At 38.9% G+C, this 21317-nt stretch overlaps 1 protein-coding gene across 1 annotated transcript in view; it reads left to right on the forward strand.

Annotated features, from left to right (window-relative positions):
* Positions 1 to 21317, forward strand: part of KAT2B (lysine acetyltransferase 2B) — a 97122-nt gene that overhangs the window by 64157 nt on the left and 11648 nt on the right. Inside the window, exons 9-13 of the mRNA XM_080672269.1 lie at positions 905 to 1041; positions 1660 to 1868; positions 2836 to 2962; positions 17073 to 17183; positions 19849 to 19992. Coding sequence (XP_080528395.1) covers positions 905 to 1041; positions 1660 to 1868; positions 2836 to 2962; positions 17073 to 17183; positions 19849 to 19992 — 728 coding nt within the window. The remainder of the gene's footprint in view (positions 1 to 904; positions 1042 to 1659; positions 1869 to 2835; positions 2963 to 17072; positions 17184 to 19848; positions 19993 to 21317) is intronic.

The following is a 21317-nucleotide window of genomic DNA, read 5'->3' on the forward strand; positions in this document are numbered from 1 at the left end:
CATACACTCTAATAAGGAAAATGGGAGAAAGTTTTCCTTGTCTTTGCCTGGCCTTTCCCAGCATGTGACATGTTGAGAATGGCCCTGCTCACTTTGTCAGCCATCATTTTAAGGCAAAAAAGCATTGTGAGAGATAAAGAATGAAAAAATTAAATTCGCCAGCCAAAAAAAACTACACCATTTCACTAGTATATTTCAAATATATACAGGCATAATATACATACACACATATATACAAATACATATATACATACATATAGGAGAGAATTAACAGAACTACAAGGAGAAATAAATCAACCAATAGTTGAAAACAAAGAAACATCTCTGAATAATTCATAGATCAAGCAGACAAAACTATCAGTAACAATGTAGGAGTCCTGAAAACATGATCAACAAACTTAATCTAATGGACATATAGAGATCATTGCTCTAAAAATTTGGAAAATACACATTTATTTCAAGAAGACACTATGCATTTATAAATAATTGGTCATGTTTTAGGCCATAAAGCAAGTTTCAAAAATTTTTGCTATTTTGTTATTACATGGACTATGTATGTTCTCTGACCACAAAGGGACTAAATTAGAGATTAATAATGAATGATAACTAGCTTGTAACTCCTTGCATTTACAAATGAAGAAATGAATGCTTTAATAACTCATATATCAAGTTAAAAATTATCATAGAAAATAGAAAGTGTTCAGAATGGATCTATGGTTGGCAGTAATTGTGACCTTCTTCCTGCTTTTTCCACCTTCCACTGCCACCTCTTCTCTGGGTAAATGGAGATTTGACTTTCATACCTATTAGTGTTATTAGAAAATTGGTTGGATTGGTCAACATATGTTATCTGCTTTGTGTTTAAAATAACCCATTGTTTCCCCTTTTATTTTAATCATCACAGGAGAAAAGAGGAAAATGAATGACTCTCATGTTTTGGAGGAGGCAAAGAAACCCCGAGTTATGGGGGATATTCCAATGGAATTAATCCACGAGGTCATGTCTACCATCACGGACCCTGCAGTGATGGTTGGACCAGAGGTCAGTGGGGTAAACCTGGCAGCCAGCTGGTAGACCTCTTCTGCTCTCCTAGCCACTCTAGCTGTCCAAAATGGGGATAGAATCACTGAGAATTAGCATGCTATGCTACCCTGGTTTGCATTTAACTTGGCGGTCAGGGTAGGGAAGGGCAGGAAAGGCTGGTTGGAGAGGTGATTTCCCCTTGATGAATATCACATCACAGGGAAAGTTACTAATAATCTCACACAGTTCAAGTCATTTCTCCTCCCTCAACTTTCTATCTTGAAAAATTTAAACTATAAATGTTGTCCTGTCTCCACTCTGTGTGTGTGTGTGTGTGTGTGTGTGTGTGTGTGTGTGTGTGTGTGTATGTAGATTGATTTCAGAGAAGAAGAAAGAGGGAGAGAGAGAGATAGAAACATCAATGATGAGAGAGAGTCATTGATTGGCTGCCTCCTGCATGAACCCCACTGGGGATTGAGCCCACAACCCGGGCATGTGCCCTTGACCAGAATCGAACCTGGGACCCTTCAGTCCGCAGGCCGATGAGCTATCCAATGAGCCAAACTGGGTAGGGCCTGTCTCCATTCTCTTAAGAGAAGAGCTCTGTGTAATTTTTTCCTGTCTCCTGCACCCCAGAACAATCTTCTGTCAGCACATTCGGCCAGGGACGAGGCAGCAAGGATGGAAGAGCGCAGGGGTGTGATTGAATTTCACGTGGTCGGCAATTCCCTGAACCAGAAACCCAACAAGAAGATCCTGATGTGGCTGGTGGGTCTGCAGAACGTGTTCTCCCATCAGCTGCCCCGAATGCCCAAAGAGTACATCACACGGCTTGTCTTTGACCCGTAAGTGGTGCTTTGCTCTTCCTTCTTTTCTTAGTACCTTTTTAAATGAAAGAGGAACTACTCAAAGTGAAAGTCAGCCACAGGCAGCCGCTGAATCCTGCTGCCTCTTGTCACGCTGTGGATACAGGGATCCATTAAATCAGTTGCCTTGTCGCTAAGGCATTAAAATTAACTTTTCAACAATTCACAAATTTTTTTTTGTTAATAATAATGAAGCTTTGTGTTTTAAGTTGCTGGTAACTATCCTGTGCTTCATTCATTGTAGCAATGAAAGAACATAGACACTAAGAAGATGCCCCACTTTTTGAATAGTCAAAACGTTCTTGATTTTGGTGCCTTAACTAGGTACCATGGTTGCCTGGGTCTGGGAAAAGTATTGGGATATCAGTCAAGTTTACTTTGGAAATTGAATGTATTTTAACATATATAGCCCAATAGCCTATGTGGACTGTGATTTATGCACATGACAATTAGAGTGACATTTTAGAGAGGAGATCAGACAGGGTTCTATGATGCAAGGTTTGCAAGTTGTCCATGTGGCTTTTGTATTATTTTCCATAATATTTCTGAATAAAACTAATCTTCAGAAACATATGCCACTTTGCCCATGACTTTGTGCTCTCTCCCTAGCCCCCCCAACCCTGGGCCCCTTGGCAATGGGGGTACCCCTATTCCCGTACTGAAACATGTACTGTGTTCTTTATTTGTAAACCTCAGAGCATTCTTAGGTGGCTGGCATTTTGTTCTGGTGGAATCTCCGATGAAGACTTGTACAGGCAGGCTTGCTCTAAAAGTCCACATTAAAGAATGGTCTGGTGAGATAGTGACTAGATAAAGGAGGTTTCCATAGAAACGCAAGAAAAACACTGCCCCCTCCTTCCTGGTTGGTTAATAAGGAACACCCGCTCAAAAGTATATTTATATAACCAAGATAGGTAAAACTTTGATATAATCTTATTTTTTTCAGGAAACACAAAACCCTTGCTTTAATTAAGGATGGCCGTGTTATTGGTGGTATCTGTTTCCGGATGTTTCCATCCCAAGGATTCACGGAGATTGTTTTCTGTGCTGTAACATCAAATGAGCAAGTCAAGGTAAGGGTAACCCAGGGTCTTAGAAGAAAAGCAGAATGTGGTATTTCTCACGAAAGCTGCAGAGGTTGGTAAGGGCTCTGGGCCCTGTCCAGAGAAGATTCAAAGTGGAGTTCAGGACTCTGTGAGAAGCATCCTCTCACATGAGTGAATGTGTATGTGCCTGAGGTGAATAAATGTTCCACATGCCAACAGGTGTGCTTCTACCCAGGCTCTGTTGGACCTTGGGACAAAGTACAGGGATACTGACCAGCCCCAAATGCAACTCAGGTATAGTCTGTGGCAAGTGAAGGATGACTGAAAGTAAATCGCAGAGTTCATTGTTAATTTACTCATGGATTCACACACACACACACACACACACACACACACACACACACACACACAACTGGAGACAGGGAACCATTAGCAAGGATATGGTGTGATGTGGATTAGGAAGATGATTTAGGTGGCTTACACTTCAGAGAGATTTCTTATGACATTGTCTCTCACCGGGGGCAGGAACTAAAGAAATTCCACAAGGGAAGCTGTGAAAATTTTGAAATTTACAGCTACGTTTCAGAAGTATTCATGCTGGGTTTGGAATGTAGTGTTTTTAGGGGGTGGTGTGTGTGTGACTAATGTACTTTCCCGATTATTCTTGGCCTAGGTCCCTTTCTCTCCAGGAACTCTGGCTGTTTTATTGATATCACGGTTGGTATCACAGCCTGACTGGAATAAACTAGACTCTCAATGGGCAGAAAGAGCTCTGATCTCGGTTAGATTGTGTTCTATTCTGCTGCCCTTAGGGAAATGGAGGCAGGAAATGTGTCTTTAGAAGATTATTCATTTGGTATTTGGGGAGCCCTAGAGAATATCATGCAAATGTATGGCGGGTGGTGGAAAGATAAGCAGCTCAGGATTAGATGGCTGCTGAGAAAAATCAGCCAAGGTCTGAGGCAGTGTTGTCCAATGAAATATAGCGTGCTGGGCAAATGTGAGGCATACATGTGATTTTACGTATTCGAGCAGCCACATTAAAAAGAAAGTCAGATTAATTTTTAAAATATATTTCATCTTACCCAGTATATCCAAAGTATTGTCATTGCAAAGCCACTCAATGCTGTGAAGAATTATGAATGAAACAGTCTTCATGCTTTGCTTTGTACTAAATCTCGGAGATCAAGTGTGTATTTTACACTTACAGCTTGTCTCGGCTCAGACTATAGCCACATTTCAGATGCTCCCTGGGCACATGTGGCCTGTGGCTCATGTATTGGACAGTGCAGGTCTAAGCATCGCTGCCTCGTGCAGCTACAAAGAAGCAATGCCGTTGGCAGAAAACAAAAATAAGTCTCTAGAAGCAATCATTCTCTGCTTGAAGGCTACAGCTAGTACTGTGGGTACCTTTGCTTTCATTAGCAGCCTTATTCTGCTCACGGTGCCAATTATAGCCACTGAGGTTATTTATACTCACAAAGCACAAATGGGGCTTTTTGCTTTTGGCTCAGCGTACTAAGCATCAAAGGGCAAAATTCATTAGTCTTATATTTGTCATTCTGACCGGAAAAGTGAGGGCTCAAATTTGCTTGAAACTAATCTCTAGTTCTTTTTTAAGAAGTTCTGACTGTGTGTCTTTAGATGGTGCTGTTGTTGTTTCGATTCCTTTTTTTAAAAATTTTATTTACCTCTAGCCAAAGTGAGAAACAATTCCAAATGTCCAGAGTTTAGGAGCTTACTTAAAAAGAAAATTTTGTTGGCTTTTTGTAGGGAGAGGAGCTGGCAAATGAGTCCCTGGTTTATAATGTCAGAAAAAAAGATTGCATAATTTTTGTTTTCAAAGAAAGCTACACCAACCACCTTGTTTGGAAAGGTTAATTAAGGTTGACTTGGACACTTTTAGGGGATACCAGAGGGAAACTAAAGGTATTTAGTATGAATTGGATGCTTTGTCTTATTACTTTCCAGAAGGGCACTTTATTTTTTTCCCCTCAAACCATGTAATTTTCTGAAGACTTGAAGGAAGGTGGCCAAACATCACAAACTCGTAGGAAGAGCTAGAAAAAAAAAAATCACTTTTTGTGACTTAATAATGGTAGTTTTAGGGAAGAAAAAAACACACGATTATTCTCTTAAAACTGGATAGAAAGGACGAGTGTGGTAGAAGCCAGTGCTTGGTAACACCCATTTGTGAAAACAGAGTGTTCATAAGTGGTTTTAAATGTTTCTTTAATTCACTTAAAATCTTGGCTAAATGATACTTTAGAATTTGTGTCCACTCATTTTGGAGTATTATGCTTACCACCAAATTCCTGCGAATGCTTGAAGTAGGATTTGCAAGTGAATTTATCTTGCTCAAAGCACACACAAGATAATATTTGAGAGGTTCCTCACCTGGTTTGAGACTGTCTCCTCAACTAAGAATTATTTAGATTTGATATCATATGCAACTGGAAAGTTACATGCCTAATACTTGTTTACTATAATAAATATTTAAATAAACACTGAAGCCGAAACTGGTTTGGCGTCGGCCTGCAGACTGAGGGGTCCCGGGTTCGATTCCGGTCAGCGGCATGTACCTTGGTTGCGGGCACATCCCCAGTGGGAGGTGTGCAGGAGGCAGCTGATCGATGTTTCTCTCTCATCGATGTTTCTAGCTCTCTATCCCTCTCCCTTCCTCTCTGTAAAATATCAATAAAATATATTTAAAAACAAACAAACACACAAACACACAAACAAACAAGCAAACAAACAAACAAACACTGAAGTTACCAGGCAGATTTGGAAAAGAATCCTTTTGGTGGCAATTCAAAATAAAGGCATACAAACAAGGGAAATAGTTCTGGGGTGGAAATCTAAACATTTGCTTCTAATAGCTTAATGTTGGCAATGCCTCTTTAACCAAAGAAATCTTGGAGCTACCACTAATGCCAGTCACAGTGCTAGAGAGGACTCACGTTAAAAGACACAACCCATACTCCCAAGCTACTTGGACTATGGAAAATGTCTTTGGAGAGGTGATCACTGATGAAACATATCTTATGTAGGTTTAAAGAAGCTGTTTACAAAAGAAAAATCATTGTTGTTCTTAGGCAAATCATTGGATTGTGGGTGAAGGGGAGGAAATTTATAGTTCTGTTAATTCCTTACAAGATAGATGGGGTATATACAACAAAAGCCTAGTTCTCTTCCATCAACCACATCTATGTTAAAGTGAATTTAATCAGAAAACATATTTCCTACTAATCTCTAGATATTACTATATATATATGCACAGGCAGTTCCCTCCAAGTAGTCAATCCTTCTCTTTTGTCCAATTTTAAAATTTTTCTAAAAATAATTTAAAATTAGACAGCTCATACACAAATACATTTTCAGATAAATAAAAATACCACTCCCCCTTCAAGTCCCTGCCATCCCACTATTGTCAGCTTGGTGTGCATCCTTCCAGTTGCTTCTCTACTGATTTACATGCTTGGAAATGTACCTCTATGTAATAGGTGACTGTGTGTTCTGTAGTCATTGTTTATGTAAATAGAATTCATACTATTCATATACCTAAAAAAAACTTCCCATTATGTCTTAGGGATCCTTCAAACTCATTGCATATATATAGTTATTTAAATTTATATTTAGTTCAATTAAAATGAAATAAAATGTAAAATTCAATTTTTAGTCACTCAAGTACTCAATAGCCACAGTGTGACTAATGGCTACCATATAGATAAAGAACTATTCCATTATTGCAGAGATCCATTAAACAGTACAGATAGGGAGCTGTTTTATTCTTTTTTTATTTCATAATGTGGATGCACCGTAATTTATGTAATCATTTCCCTATTGACACATTTATGCTTTTTTCTATCACAAACAGGGCTCTGTCTGTAAATGTTTTTCTGGACACTGAACAGTAGAGTTGCTGCATGAATGAACGTGGCTTCTCTAAATTAAAAAAAATTGTTTCCAGGTTGCCCTTTGCAATGGGTTTACCAATTTACATTTTTACTAGTGGTGTTGAGAGTACCATGTCTCCCCGTTATTACTGACACTGGGTACCATGAACTGTAAAGATATTTGAGTATACTGCCCTGGCTGGGTGCCTCAGGTGGATGGAGTGTCATATCATATACCAGTGGTTGGCAAACTGCGGCTCGCGAGCCACATGCGGCTCTTTGGCCCCTTGAGTGTGGTTCTTGCACAAAATACCATGTGCGGGCGCGCACGTACAGTGCAATTGAAACTTAGTGGCCCATGCGCAGAAGTCGGTTTTCAGCTCTCAAAAGAAATTTCAATCGTTGTACTGTTGATATTTGGCTCTGTTGACTAATGAGTTTGCCAACCACTGCCATACACCAAAAGGTTGCGGGCTCGATCCCTGGTTGGGGCACATGTGGGAAGTAATTGATTGAAGTATCTCTCTCCTTCCTCTCTCTCTAAAAATAAATGAAAATAGGTGAGGATTAAAAAGAAATATTCATACTGTTGAGTGAAATATTGCTTCTCCTGATGGAGTGCTCTGATTACTATTTTTTTTTTTTTTTCAGCTTTCAAATTTTTTATTAAGGTGTTATATGTGTACATATCTTACCATTGCCCCCCACCCCCACCCCACTCCCATACATGCCCTCACCCCCCAATGTTTTGCATCCGTTGGTTACTCTTATATACATGCATATAAGTCCTTCAGTTGATCTCTTATTTCCCCCACCTCTCCCTAACCTTACCACTGTAATTTGACAGTCTGTTTGATGCTTTACTGCCTCTGTAACTATCTTTTTGTTCATCAGTTTATAATGTTTTTCATTATCCCCAAATGAGTGGGATCATGTGGTATTTTTCTTTCATTGACTGGCTTATTTCACTTAGCATAATGTTCTCTAATTCCATCCAAGTGCCTACAAATGGTAGTAATTCCTTCTTTTTTACGGCAGCGTAGTATTCCATTGTGTAGATGTACCATAGTTTTCTGATCCAGTCATCTGCTGATGGGCACCTAGGCTGTTTCCAAATCTTAGCTATTGTAAATTGTGCTGCTATGAACATAGGGGTGCATATATCCTTTCTGATTGGTGTTTCTGGTTTCTTAGGATATATTCCTAGGAGTGGGATTACTGGGTCAAATGGGAGTTCCATTTTCAGTTTTTTGAGGAAACTCCATACTGTTCTCCACAGTGGCTGCACCAGTCTGCATTCCCACCAGCAGTGCACGAGGGTTCCTTTTTCTCCGCATCCTCGCCAACACTTGTCGTTTGTTGATTTGTTGATGATAGCCATTCTGACAGGTGTGAGATGGTATCGCATTGTTGTTTTGATTTGCATCTCTCGGATAATTAGTGACTTTGAGCATGTTTTCATGTGTCTCTTGGCCTTCCTTCTGTCTTCTTTCGAAAAGCTTCTATTTAGGCCCGTTGCCCATTTTTTTATTGGATCATTTATCTTCCTTTTATTAAGTTGTATAAGCTGCCTGTAGATGTTGGAAATTAAACCTTTATCAGTGATACCATTTGCAAATATGTTCTCCCATACAGTGGGGTTTCTTGTTGTTTTGTTGATGGTTTCTTTTGCTGTGCAAAAGCTTTTTATTTTGATGTAGTCCCATTTGTTTATTTTCTGTTTGGCTTCCATTGCCCTAGGGGCAGTATCACTGAAAAAGTTCTTTTGGCAAATGTCTGAGATTTTGCTGCCTGTGGATTCCTCTAGTATTTTTATGGTTTCCCGTCTTATATTTAAGTCCTGTACCCATTTTGAGTTTATTTTTGTGTATGGTGTAAGTTGGTGATCTAGTTTCATTTTTTTGCATGTATCTGTCCAATTTTCCCAACACCATTTATTAAAGAGACTGTCTTGACTCCATTGTATGCTCATGCCTCCTTTGTCAAATATTAAGTGCGCATATTGGTTTGGGTCGATATCTGGATTCTCTATTCTGTTCCATTGATCTATATGTCTGTTCTTGTGCCAGTACCAGGCTGTTTTGATGACAGTGGCTTTGTAATACAGCTTGAAATCTGGTATTGAGATCCCTCCTACTTTATTCTTCTTTCTCAGGATTGCTGTGGCTATTCGGGGTCTTTTTTTATTCCAGATGAATTTTTGGAGAGTTCTTTCTAGGTCTGTGAAATACGCCGTTGGTATTTTAATGGGGAGTGCATTGAATCTATAGATTGCTTTGGGTAGTATGGACATTTTAATGATGTTGATTCTACCAATCCATGAACATGGTATGTTCTTCCATCTGTTTACATCTTCCTCTATCTCTTTTTTCAGTGTCCTGTAGTTTTCCGCATATAGGTCTTTTACCTCCTTGGTTAGGTTTATTCCTAAGTATCTTAATTTTTTTGGTGCGATGGAAAATGGGATTGCTTTTTTAGTCTCTCTTTCTGTAAGTTCATTGTTGGTGTATAGAAATGCCATAGATTTCTTGGTGTTAATTTTGTATCCTGCTACATTGCCGAATTCATTTATTAAGTCTGTTAGTTTTTTGATGGAGTCTTTCGGGTTTTTTATGTACAAAATCATGTCATCTGCAAATAAGGACAGCTTTACTTCTTCTTTTCCAATTTGGATGCCTTTTATTTCTTCTTCTTGTCTAATTGCAGTGGCTAATACTTCCAGTACTATGTCAAACAGGAGTGGTGAGAGTGGGCATCCCTGTCTTGTTCCTGTTCTTAGGGGAAATGGTTTTAGTTTTTGCCCATTGAGTATGATGTTAGCTGTGGGTTTATCATATATAGCTTTTATGATGTTGAGGTATGATCCTTCTATTCCCACCTTGTTGAGAGTTTTTATCAAGAAAGGGTGTTGGATTTTGTCAAATGCTTTTTCTGCATCAATTGATATGACTATGTGATTTTTATCTCTCAATTTGTTTATGTGATGTATCACATTTATTGATTTGCGGATATTGAACCATCCTTGCATTCCTGGGATAAACCCTACTTGGTCATGGTGTATGATCTTTCTGATGTACTGCTGGATCCTATTTGCTAGTATTTTGTTGAGGATTTTGGCATCTACATTCATGAGGGATATTGGCCTGTAATTCTCTTTCATTGTGTTGTCTTTATCTGGTTTTGGTATTAGGGTGATGCTGGCTTCATAGAAGGAGCTTGGAAGTGTTCCTTCCTCTTGAATTTTTTGGAATAGTCTGAGGAGGATAGGTTTTAGTTCTTCCTTGAATGTTTGGTAGAACTCTCCTGTGAAGCCATCTGGCCCCGGGCTTTTGTTTGCCGGAAGCTCTTTGATGACTGCTTCAATTTCTTCCATAGTTACTGGCATGTTGAGCTGTTTAGATTCTTCCTGATTGAGTTTTGGAAGGTTATATTTTTCTAGGAATATGTCCATTTCCTCCAGGTTGTCCAGTTTGTTGGAATAGAGTTGTTCGTAGTATTTTTTAACAATCCTTTGTATTTCGGCGGGATCTGTTGTTATTTCACCTCTTTCATTTCTGATCTTGTTTATTTGGGTCCTCTCCCTTTGCTTCTTGGTGAGCCTGGCTAGAGGTTCATCAATCTTGTTTATCCTTTCAAAGAACCAGCTCTTGGTTTTGTTGATCTTTTGTATTGTTTCTTTGGTCTCTATGTCGTTTATCTGTGCTCTGATCTTTATTATTTCCTTCCTTCTGCTTACACTGGGCTTTTCTTGTTGCTCTTTTTCTAACTCTTTGAGTTGTTGGGTTAGGTAATTTATTACCCCTGTTTCTTGTTTTTTGCAGTAGGCTTGTAGAGCTATGAACTTCTCTCTCAAGACTGCTTTCGCTGTGTCCCATAGATTTTGGATTGTAGTGTTTTCATTGTCATTTGTTGTCATGATGTTTTTTATTTCTTCTTTGATCTCTCTGGTAACCCAGTCATGGTTTAATAGCATGCTGTTTAGTCTCCATGTGTTTGATTTCTTTGGGTTGTTTTTATTGTAGTTGATTTCCAGTTTTATGCCACTGTGGTCTGAGAAGATGCTTGATATGATTTCTATCTTCTTGAATTTGAAGAGACTTTGCCTATGTCCCAACATATGGTCTATCTTTGAAAATGACCCATGTGCGCTTGAGAAGAATGTATATTCTGTGGCTTTGGGGTGAAATGTTCTGAAGATGTCAATTCCATCTGGTCTAGTGAGTCATTTAGGATTGATGTTTCTTTGCTGATGTTTTGTTTAGAGGATTTGTCCAATGGTGATAGTGGGGTATTAAAGTCTCCTACTATGATTGTATTGCTGTCAATGTCTCCCTTGATATCCTCCAGGAGTTTTTTTATGTATTTGGGTGCTCCTGTATTGGGTGCATATATGTTTACCAGAGTTATTTCTTCTTGTTGGATTGCTCCCTTTAGTATTATGAAATGGCCTTCCTTATCTCTTGTTATGTCCTTCAGTTTGAGATCTAATTTGTCAGAAATAAGTATTGCTACCCCAGCTTTTTTTTCAGTTCCATTTGCCTGGAAAACCTTTTTCCATCCCTTCACCCTCAGTCTGTGTGCGTCTTTTTTTCTGAGGTGGGTTTCTTGTAGACAGCAGATATATGGGTCGTGTTTTCTTATCCAATCTGTTACCCTATGTCTTTTGATTGGGGCATTTAATCCATTTACATTTAAAGTTATTATTGATAGGTACTTATTTGTCGCCATTCCTATTCTTTACCCCTGTGTTACTTCTTCGCTTCCTGTTTCTTTCTTTCTTTCTTTCTTTCTTTTTTTTTTTTTTTTTTTTTACAGTAGACCCTTTAGCATTTCTTGCATTGCTGGTTTGGTGGTAATAAATTCCCTTAGTCCTTTTTTGTCTGTGAAGCTCCTGATTTCACCTTCAATTTTGATTGACAGCCTTGCTGGGTACAGTATTCTTGGATTCAGCCCCTTCCTTTGCATGACTTTGTATATTTCATTCCATTCCCTTCTGGCCTGATGAGTTTCTGTTGAGAAATCAGTTGCTAGTCTGATGGGGGTTCCTTTGTATGTAACTTTCTGTCTCTCTCTTGCTGCTTTTAAGATTCTTACTTTGTCGTTGGTGTTTGCCAATTTAATTATAATGTGCCTTGGCGTCGGTCTTTTGGGGTTCATTTTGCTTGGGACTCTGTGAGCTTCTTGGATTTGTGTGGGTTTTTTCTTCCCTATATCTGGGAAATTTTCTGTCATTATTTCTTCAAAGAGGTTTTCTATTCCTTGCTCAGCTTCCTTTCCTTCTGGAACCCCTATTATGCGGATGTTGTTTTGTTTCGTGTTGTCCCAAAGTTCCCTTAGACTCTCCTCCTGCCTTTTAATTTTTTTTTCTAGAAGTTGCTTTTCTTGGGTATTTTTTTCCATCTTGTCTTCTAGCTCACTGATGCGGTCCTCTGCTTCTTCTAGTCTACTCTTGATGCTTTCTATTGAGTTCTTTACAGCAGCGATGTCATTTTTCATTTCTTCTTGGTTCTTCTTCATTTCCTCTTGGTTCTTGCTCATATTGTCGAATTTGTCTTCCATTCTTTTCAGCCACCTTATGACCATTTCTCTGAATTCTTTTTCTGGAAGGTTGCTTGCCTCCATTTCGTTTACTTCCTTTTCTGGTGATGCCTGCTTTTCTTTCATATGCGGGCTGCTTCTTTGTCTCCCCATGGTCTCTCTTCTCTGGGTGTCTGGTTATGTAGTTCTCTCTCTCCTGGGTTGATTTAAAGGCACAAAATACAGCACTACCAGGTACAACTCACAAGGCACTGAACAGGAATGTATTCACGATATTAATAACCTCCAATAAAGGTGACCACCAGAGAAAGGCAAATTAGGTGATAGGAGAGACAGAAGAAGAGGAAAAAAGAAAGAAAGAAAGAAAGAAAGGAAAAAGGAGTGTGAAAATGAAATTGGGAAAAGGGAAAGTAAAGAGAAAAAAAAAAAGTAAGAGACAAGAAATTGACTAAGAGAGAAAGGGGAACAGACTATATATATTGGGGATAAAACTCCAATAGAACAATCACTAATCCCAGCAAATGCCAGCAACAAGTGCCTGGGGATTAGTACAAACTACAACACCAACTAATATGGAGTGAGGCAAGGTTAAGCTGAAGCACAAAACAAACAAAAGAATAAACAAAAGAAGAATAAGCAAAACAATCTCACAAAAAAAGCATAAAAATTGGATATAATCTACATTCAAGCAAACAACAACAAAAGGACAGAGATAAGGACAAGTTTATGGATAACTCAGACAGCGAAGGGAGAGGTGTATGTGGACTTGGAGCAGGGGATTGGAGATTAGATATGTAAGTAGGGTGAAATTTTAACAAGGGGTAAACAGAAAGAATAGGGAAAATCTAAAGCAGTAAAAGGGTAAGACAAACAGGACACTGAAAAGGGGGAGGTTAGGAAGAGAGTGATGGCCTAAAGGTAGAGTTGAGATAGAGTAAAACGATGCTAAAGGAAAGATAAAAAATAGAATGTAGAACCCTAATCCCAAAATAAAATGAAGAGAAAATAAAATGACACTTTAAAAAAATAAAAAAAAAAGATAAAATAGCAGTAGTAATAATACGGATTGAAAATAAAAATGTAATCATTAAAAAGGCAAAATCAAGTGATGAAAAAAGAAAAAAAAGTTTCTTGATTAAAAGATGCAAAAAATGAAAATTAAAAAAAAATAAAAAAATAAAAAAAATAAAAGGTAAAAATAAAATGTGGAGTAGTGAAGGTCATTCACTTCCTCTGTTTTTCTGTTTGGCACACCTGTTTCTCAGTCCAGACAGTATTGCAGTTCCCTGCGATCCACTGCTCTTCGGTGTTGTAAGCCAGTCCTGATTTTAAGCAGGCGGTGTGTCTTAATTTCTCGTATTCCTTTATTTTTGATTACACAAGAGTCAATTTGTGATTCAGCCCCTGGGTGGCAGTGTTTCTGGATTGACTTCCGGGTCTATCTATGGCCTCTCTAGGCAGTGTTAGAGCCTTCTTTCCCTGTGGCACTGGGGCCTGTGGGAGTGGTCTGCCTCAGAGCTGACTCTCTGATGGTCACTCCCCGCTCCGATCCCCAGGTTCCAGAAAAACAACCTTCCCCTGCAGTCTCCCAGGGTGTCCCCAACTGGGTGATCCTATGTATTGGGCTTAGTAATCAGAAGCAGGGATTTGAAGAGGAAAAAGCCTAAGTGTGTGAACTCCGGGACTGCGAGTAAGCCCAGGCACCCAGGGAGCGCACGGGCTGCGCGTAAGTCTGGACTGCCTGAAATTCTTAGGGTGTCCCTGCACTTCAGATCAAAATGGGTTGCTTTTTAGAGTGCCCTTCTCTTAGCAGCTCTGAGGACCCCTTTCCACAGTCACAGATCACGCCAGCCCCTACAGCCACGGATTTTTCTAGGCACAGACTTCCCTGGTCCTCCAGCTCCCGCAAAACGCGCGTTCCTCTCTCCCGCCGGGACCAGAGACCTCACCTTATCCCAGGCGAAATCTGACCTTTCCGTGGTGGAGTGTAGAGCTTCTCTGAACCCGTGTGGTTGCGCCAGTTGGGGAGCGTTGTTCTGGGGCTCGCAGCTGTTCCTGGGGTGCCGCAGTTGTGGATTCTCAGGCTTCAGATAAGCTCCACTTTCCGGATCAAGATGGCGCAGACTCCGCGTCCAAGCCCGCAGCTCCGGGAGGGGACCCAGCCGCAGTTGGTGCTGCCAGGTCAGGGGAACCCCGTTCAGCAGTCCCCCACCTCCTTCTGGAATTCAGCTGTCTCCCAACCAGCCAACAAACACTCCTTGTGCGACCCTCAGCTGTTCTTTCTTTCTGCTCCGGGACAAGGCTCGCAACACGTCTGTCTATTCCGCCGCCATTATTCTCCTTCTCCTCTGATTACTATTGAGGTCATATATCATTTGTCAGTAATATTTATTGCTTGTTCCTTTCCTCTGACAATATTTTTAAGGCTGTCTCTCTTTTTCTGATATTGATCCTATTGAAGATATTTATGTATTTTTGATATTAAATCTTTATAATATATGTCACAGCTCTACCCTTCCAAATTTGTTGCTTGTCTTTTAAGATTTCTTAATAGCTTATGATATATTTAAGGTTTTAAAATTCGAGGTAGTCTACTTAGTAAATTAGTCCTTTCTTTTATGCTTTTGTATTTTATGTTTTTTTAAAGAAGCTTCTTTGTATGCCTAGATGTAAACCCACTTTTCTATATCTTTTGTATAGGTTTATTTTTCCTTGCATTTAGATTGCCAATCTATCTTCTTACCTTGTTTTCCATATGACATAAGTCTTTTAAGGCCTAGCTCACACATATTCTTACCTTTTGTACTCTCTTCCTTCTTGCCCTTAATGATATTACAGCCTTTTTCTCTATTATAGGTACAAACACATCACTCTGTATCAATGCTGTGCAATCTATATATATAAAAGCCTAATATGCAAAGTGTCCCCTCTGGAGTTCGACCGACTAGAATTTCGATCGCTCGTTATGACGTGTGCTGACCACCAGGGTGTGACGCAGAATGAAGGCAGGCCCCGGCTGGCAGCCGGCAGCCGCTAGGGACCCTACCCATGCACGAATTTCTGCACTTGGCCTCTAGAAGAAATATATTGTGAGCTTCAAATGCAAGCCACACATGTAATTTTAAAATTTCTAGTGTCTATATGTTTATTTTTATTAAATTCTCACCCAAGGATATTTTTTCATGATATTTAGAGAGAGTGGAAGGGAGAGGGAAAAGACAGAAATATTGATGTGAGAGAAACACATCAATTGGTTGCCTCCTGCATGTGCCCCAACCAAGGCCTGGGCTGGGGAGGAGTCTGGAACCTGGGCATGTGCCTTTGACAGGAATCAAACTCTTCGGTCCTCAGGTCAACGTTCTATACACTGAGCCAAACCGGCTGGGGCTCTAGTGTCTATACTTTTAAAAAGTAAAATTAAACAGGTGAAACTAATTTTCATATTTTCCATTTAACCTGCTATGTCCACAATATTGTCATTTCAACATATGATAGGTGTACATTGTTACTAATAAGAATTTTTTTCCTGATGCATCTGTTACACTCCAGTACATCTCAACTTGGACTGGTCACGTTTCAGTTGCTCAGAAGCCGCTTGTGGCTAGTAGCTGCCATATTGAACAGTGCAGCTGTATGCTCTAATTGTGTGTTTATATGTTGATCTTTCCCATTTAACTCTCTTGTCCTCAAGGAGAGAGCGATTTCAATTCATCCTTTTAGTTGAGTTTTATTTGGACTCACAGTGTGTCAGTAATGTGATTTGTTTGGGAAAAGCTAAAATGTCCTTGGGTAACATCAGTAGGAGAATAATTTCCAGGAGAGGTAGACTTCCAGCCTCACATGCGGTAGAGAACTAGACCAGATGGCTGCCAGAGGTCCTTCTCGCCTGAGGCAGTTTCATGAGATCATACCTGTAAGCGCATTTGAGTTTTTTATAAAAGTGTGTCACCGAGTTCTAAAATGCTCATGTGAAGATATTTGTGTCTGGATGCTGGGATTTCATCTCTTTTTATGAGGTTCTGAAACAGTCGTTTTAAATTTATAGATTTCCTGTAAGTTTTATACATCACTGAGAAACTTGGTAATTGCATTTCGTTTTTCATATTTCAATCATTCATTTTTTTCAACATTGTTCACCCACTTTAATGTCTTCTGGCTCTCTCAGAGTTTCTGGGCTTCTGGGACCTTGTTTGGATAAGACCAAGTTGACATCCTGTGTATAAGATGATGCAGTTGAAGAACTGCTGATTTGCACTACACAGGAAACGCTCGGATTAGTTAACATTCCAGTCAAGATTAGCGCTGTTTGTTTACATTGCTCCTTTCATCTGAGGTCCTCAAATACTTTGAGGATAAGCAGAAATTCGTAATCCGTATTTACTCCTAAAACTTCTTTATTAACATTCAGCAAGTAACTTTAGTGTTGAACTTGAAGCTTATAGCCTTCGTGTGTTATTTCTCAAAGGACCAGAAACTTGTATTTCTAAGTAATGATTATATCTCAGTTTAAGGATTTTGAATGTTTTGGTTTTGTAACTCATTTCAATGTCCAGAAATGCAAGAAAGTATGTTCGTATTATATTGGTAAATTATATCAAAGTACAAATTCCTAAACTTACCAGTATTTCCCGATGAATTTGTAGGACTTATTTTTTCTTCAGAACCTAATACATTTGTCTGTGTACTAACTTCCTTCCACATAGGGCTATGGAACACACCTGATGAATCATTTGAAAGAATTTCATATAAAACATGACATCCTGAACTTCCTCACATATGCAGATGAATATGCAATCGGGTATTTCAAGAAACAGGTAAGTTTTTCACTGTGCAACATTGTTGTGTCATTCCTTTTTAAAATATGCGCTCAGGTAGCCTTCATTCCAATAAGTCTTTCCTTTGCCCCCACTCAGTGTTTTCTGCTTATAAGAAGAACATGCATTTATTTTATAAGCCTTCAGTAAGGTTCAGACTGGATTCAGAGGGTATGACCAGCACATAGTACATACTAGATAAATATTTGTTGAGTGAATGAATGTCATCTCCGAGTGAAATATAATATTGCATCCTGTCATTCTAAATTATGGTATCTCATCCCAGTATGGGCAAGTCGAGTTCTCCAGGTATGAGAGACATAGATTGAGTCTGTGGAAAGCCTCTCTTTAGAGCAGAGAGGAAATTCTCATGTTTAGGAAGAGCTCCAGACGATTCTGGTTCCATCGTGCACAGCAGGCTGGGAGATTGGTTGCCCTCAGTCCTTATCAGAGGTTTCAGCTTGGCTTTTTAAGGATTATTCTTTGGCTGCACACTTATTTTCACAGTGCTTTATAATCCCTGTACATTTTTTACATCTGACTACAAAAGTAATATACAGTTATTGTAGAAAATTTAGAAATTGTAGTGAAACACACAAAAAAATAGAGGAAAAATTGCTTGCAATTTTACTACCCAGAGAAATTTAATGTTAGTTGATGTTTGGATATATAGCCTTCTAATATTTTTTTTCTATGTGTATTTGTGAGTGTATATAAATATAAAAATTGGCTCATACTGTAATTACTTGATTTTTTTACTTTATATATTCTGATAATTTTTATATGACTTTTGATAGTTCTCTGAAATGTTGTATAAATAGAAAATAATTAATTAAACCAATTCCACATTTTGGGGGCATTTAGGTATTTTCTGTATGTAAGTGTACGTGTGTGTGTGTGTGTGTGTGTGTGTGTGTGTGTGTGTGTGTTTTGCCCTCATGTGTGGTAATTTGCTTTGGATAGATGTCTAGAAGTAGAGTTGCTTCCATACATAGTTAAGGCTTTGTAACACATTGCCAAATGCTGTAACAATTTCTGTTCTTGTCAGTGGTATATAAGGGGGCTCAGGAAATTGGGTGATAATTGAAAAGTAGGCTTTTACCCCTTTCCTGGGTAACAAATTGCATTTGTTTGCATTTAGGTGATCAAGTGAGGTTTGACTTGTTTTTCCTTGTTCGTTGACCCTTTTGTATTAATTTTTCTTTTCTTTTGAATTGCCAATTCATTGTATTTTGCCTTTTTTCTATTAAAATATTCATTTTTACATTGATTTATGAAAACTTTGTATATAAAAAGTTTAACCTTTTATTTTATGATTTCTTCTTGCATATCATGTTTTAACATTTTTTTTATAGCTTTTTCTTTAATTTACCCAGTTTTAAAGACTTTAAAACATAAGTCTATTAACTTCTTTTTTAAAAAAAGAAAATACAGGTTCTTATATGAGTAGAAAGCATCCCCTCTTCCAACGTCAGGTAATTAATGGCCTGTATATATTTTTTTCTCATTTTCGGGGATGCATTTGTGGCTTTTGTAATTAAACTTACCTCAGTGCAACTCAGTGGGACTGTTGCACTGAGGGCTTAAGAGTCCGCTTTCCTAGGTTGTAAGTACATTGCACAGCGTGAGATCTCAGCCACGATTCTTAAATGAATTCCCTGTAGTCCCCTTTGAAGGTGGTGGCAATAATTGTTTGGAAAATAAGTTTTTGCTGAAAGAGAAGGCAGGAAACTGCCGGTGATAGTTCTGAAGCCCAAGTAATTTTCTGCAAAAAAAACTGAAATAGGCACTGTAAGGAAAATTATGTTTATATTATAAATATATGAATACATACCCTGTGGCACTATGTTATTACAGCTTAAAGCATGTAAATGAATATGTTGCAAAGCATTAATGTCACTGACACAACCACACATTGTGATGGTCTGAAAGTTTTTTGCCTCAAAATCGGGGTTTCATATTTTTAACGTCAGAATGTTAATAAGCTTTTCTTTCAGACTTTGGGTCAATGCTAGTTGTTGATTTGTTAAGAATCCTGGAGGCCCTCACCCCCACTTTGGGAGAATTTGTGCAATTTAATGCAAAATTAAACCTTATTTTTACTTAGTTCTCATTTTTGTTAAAAAAAAAAAAACACACTGCTTGTTAGTATGATTGTGTCTTACTAGAATTATTTTTTTAATGTTGTCTTGTTTTCTATTTGCATGTTTGATTTGTTGTTGTTGTTGTTAATCCTCACACAAGGATATTTTTCCATTGATTTTTTGAGAGAGAGTGGAAGAGAGAGGGAAAGACAGAGAGAAACATCGATGTGAGAGCAACACATCGATTGGTTGCCTCCTGTTCACACCCTGACCAAGGTCCGGGCGGGGGAGGAGCCTGCAACCAAGGTATGTGCCCTTGACTGTAATCGAACCCGGGATCCCCTCAGTTTGCAGGCTGACGCTCTATCCACTGAGCCAAACCAGCTAGGGCTGCATGTTTGATTTCGGATGCTTTTGAACTTCATGGAAGGGTTTCGTGCTCTTCCTCCCCATAATAATAGGATGATGAGAACTTAAAAGAAGCATATCTTGATGCCAGTGCAGTACCTACACAAAGTTAGCACTCAACATATATTTGGTGCACAATGCCCACATGAATGAATTTACTATTTGCTTTGCAGGGTTTCTCCAAAGAAATTAAAATACCTAAAACCAAATATGTTGGCTACATCAAAGACTACGAAGGAGCCACTTTAATGGGATGTGAGCTAAATCCACAGATCCCATACACAGAATTTTCTGTCATCATTAAGAAGCAGAAGGAGGTAAGCAGGGGACTGACTCATGTTCCTCTGTACAGGCCAGTCTTAGTGGGGCGAGTCGCATATCACTGGGCTCTGTGTAAATGGGTTTACTGGCTATCATCCTCTCAGTTTGCTGTGGCTTGTCTAGATCCTTGGCCTGCCTTCTCTGGGTTACCATTCCTGAGAGCATCAGCTGTTGTTAAATTGGTATAAAAAACACAAAACTTGTTAAACATGATGAGTCATCTTAACTTCACCTTCAAGGTTTTTTACATTCTGGTATCAAGCATTTTCCCAAACTTACGTCTTCATTTTCTTCTCTGAACTATTCTCCAAAAGCCATTACTGATGCTTTAACCCTCTTGCTTGAGGTCTTCATCCTTTGCCCACCTCCCTCTCCTGACCTAAATTGAACCACTTCAGCCTGTTCTCTAATTCCTTCCTTGAATGTCTCTAGCACTAGTTTGATCCATTCATTGAAATTATTCATCATCTTACACAGTCATTTATCTTAGCATGTATTCATCTCTCCTCTCATATTGCAAATTCTGAAGGTTACATTTCTAGGTATTAACTGATTTGTTATCTAATATTGGGGTGAAGTCTTTTATGCATATGAACTGAAAGAGAAGCAGTAAAGGGAAAGATTGATAATTGGACTCCGCAGCAATTTTATATCTCTAAGACAGGAAAAAGGATGCAAAAAGAACATAATTTGGGAGAGCACAGAGACCACTTTGTGTGGTAAGCCCAGGATCAGCTCTTTGCTCCTCTAGTTTGTTGGATTCAAAAACTCGGAGTTTGCAGCTGTGTCATTCTATAGAATTCCACTTTATACTTCTTCTACTCCCCCCGCCCCCCGCCTTTTAACCTTTATTGTTGAAAGTATTACATAGGTCCTCCTTTTCCCCCCATTAACCTCTTCCAGCCCACTCCCGTCCCCCCACCCCCACTTTATACTTCTGTTATTCATTTTAGTGCTCTTTTCTCCAGACGTAACTTTCAGAAGTTCTTCTGTCTTCAATCTGTCTTTTTCTTCTGGTTTCTACTAATTTCCTTTAATCTCAGTTATTAATTATTATATCACCAATATAACAGACATTACACAGTGTCTGGTGCATAGTAGGTGCTCCATAAATATTTTCCTTTTATTTAAAGTGGCTCAGATTTGTTCTTATGCTTCTTAGGGAAGTGAGCAAAAAGTGTGTTTTGTTTTGTTTTTGTCTTTTAAGTTAGAAAAGAAAAACAACCTTTGTTGTTTTTTTGGTCAAAATGTCAGCCTAAGAGACATTTTCCACATAGGGTACTCTGAGAGTTAATAAAATCACAGCAGGCTCCTCTCTCTG

The sequence above is a fragment of the Plecotus auritus genome (genome assembly GCF_963455305.1).
Source record: "Plecotus auritus genome assembly, chromosome: 6".
Classification (NCBI taxonomy): Eukaryota; Metazoa; Chordata; class Mammalia; order Chiroptera; family Vespertilionidae; genus Plecotus; species Plecotus auritus.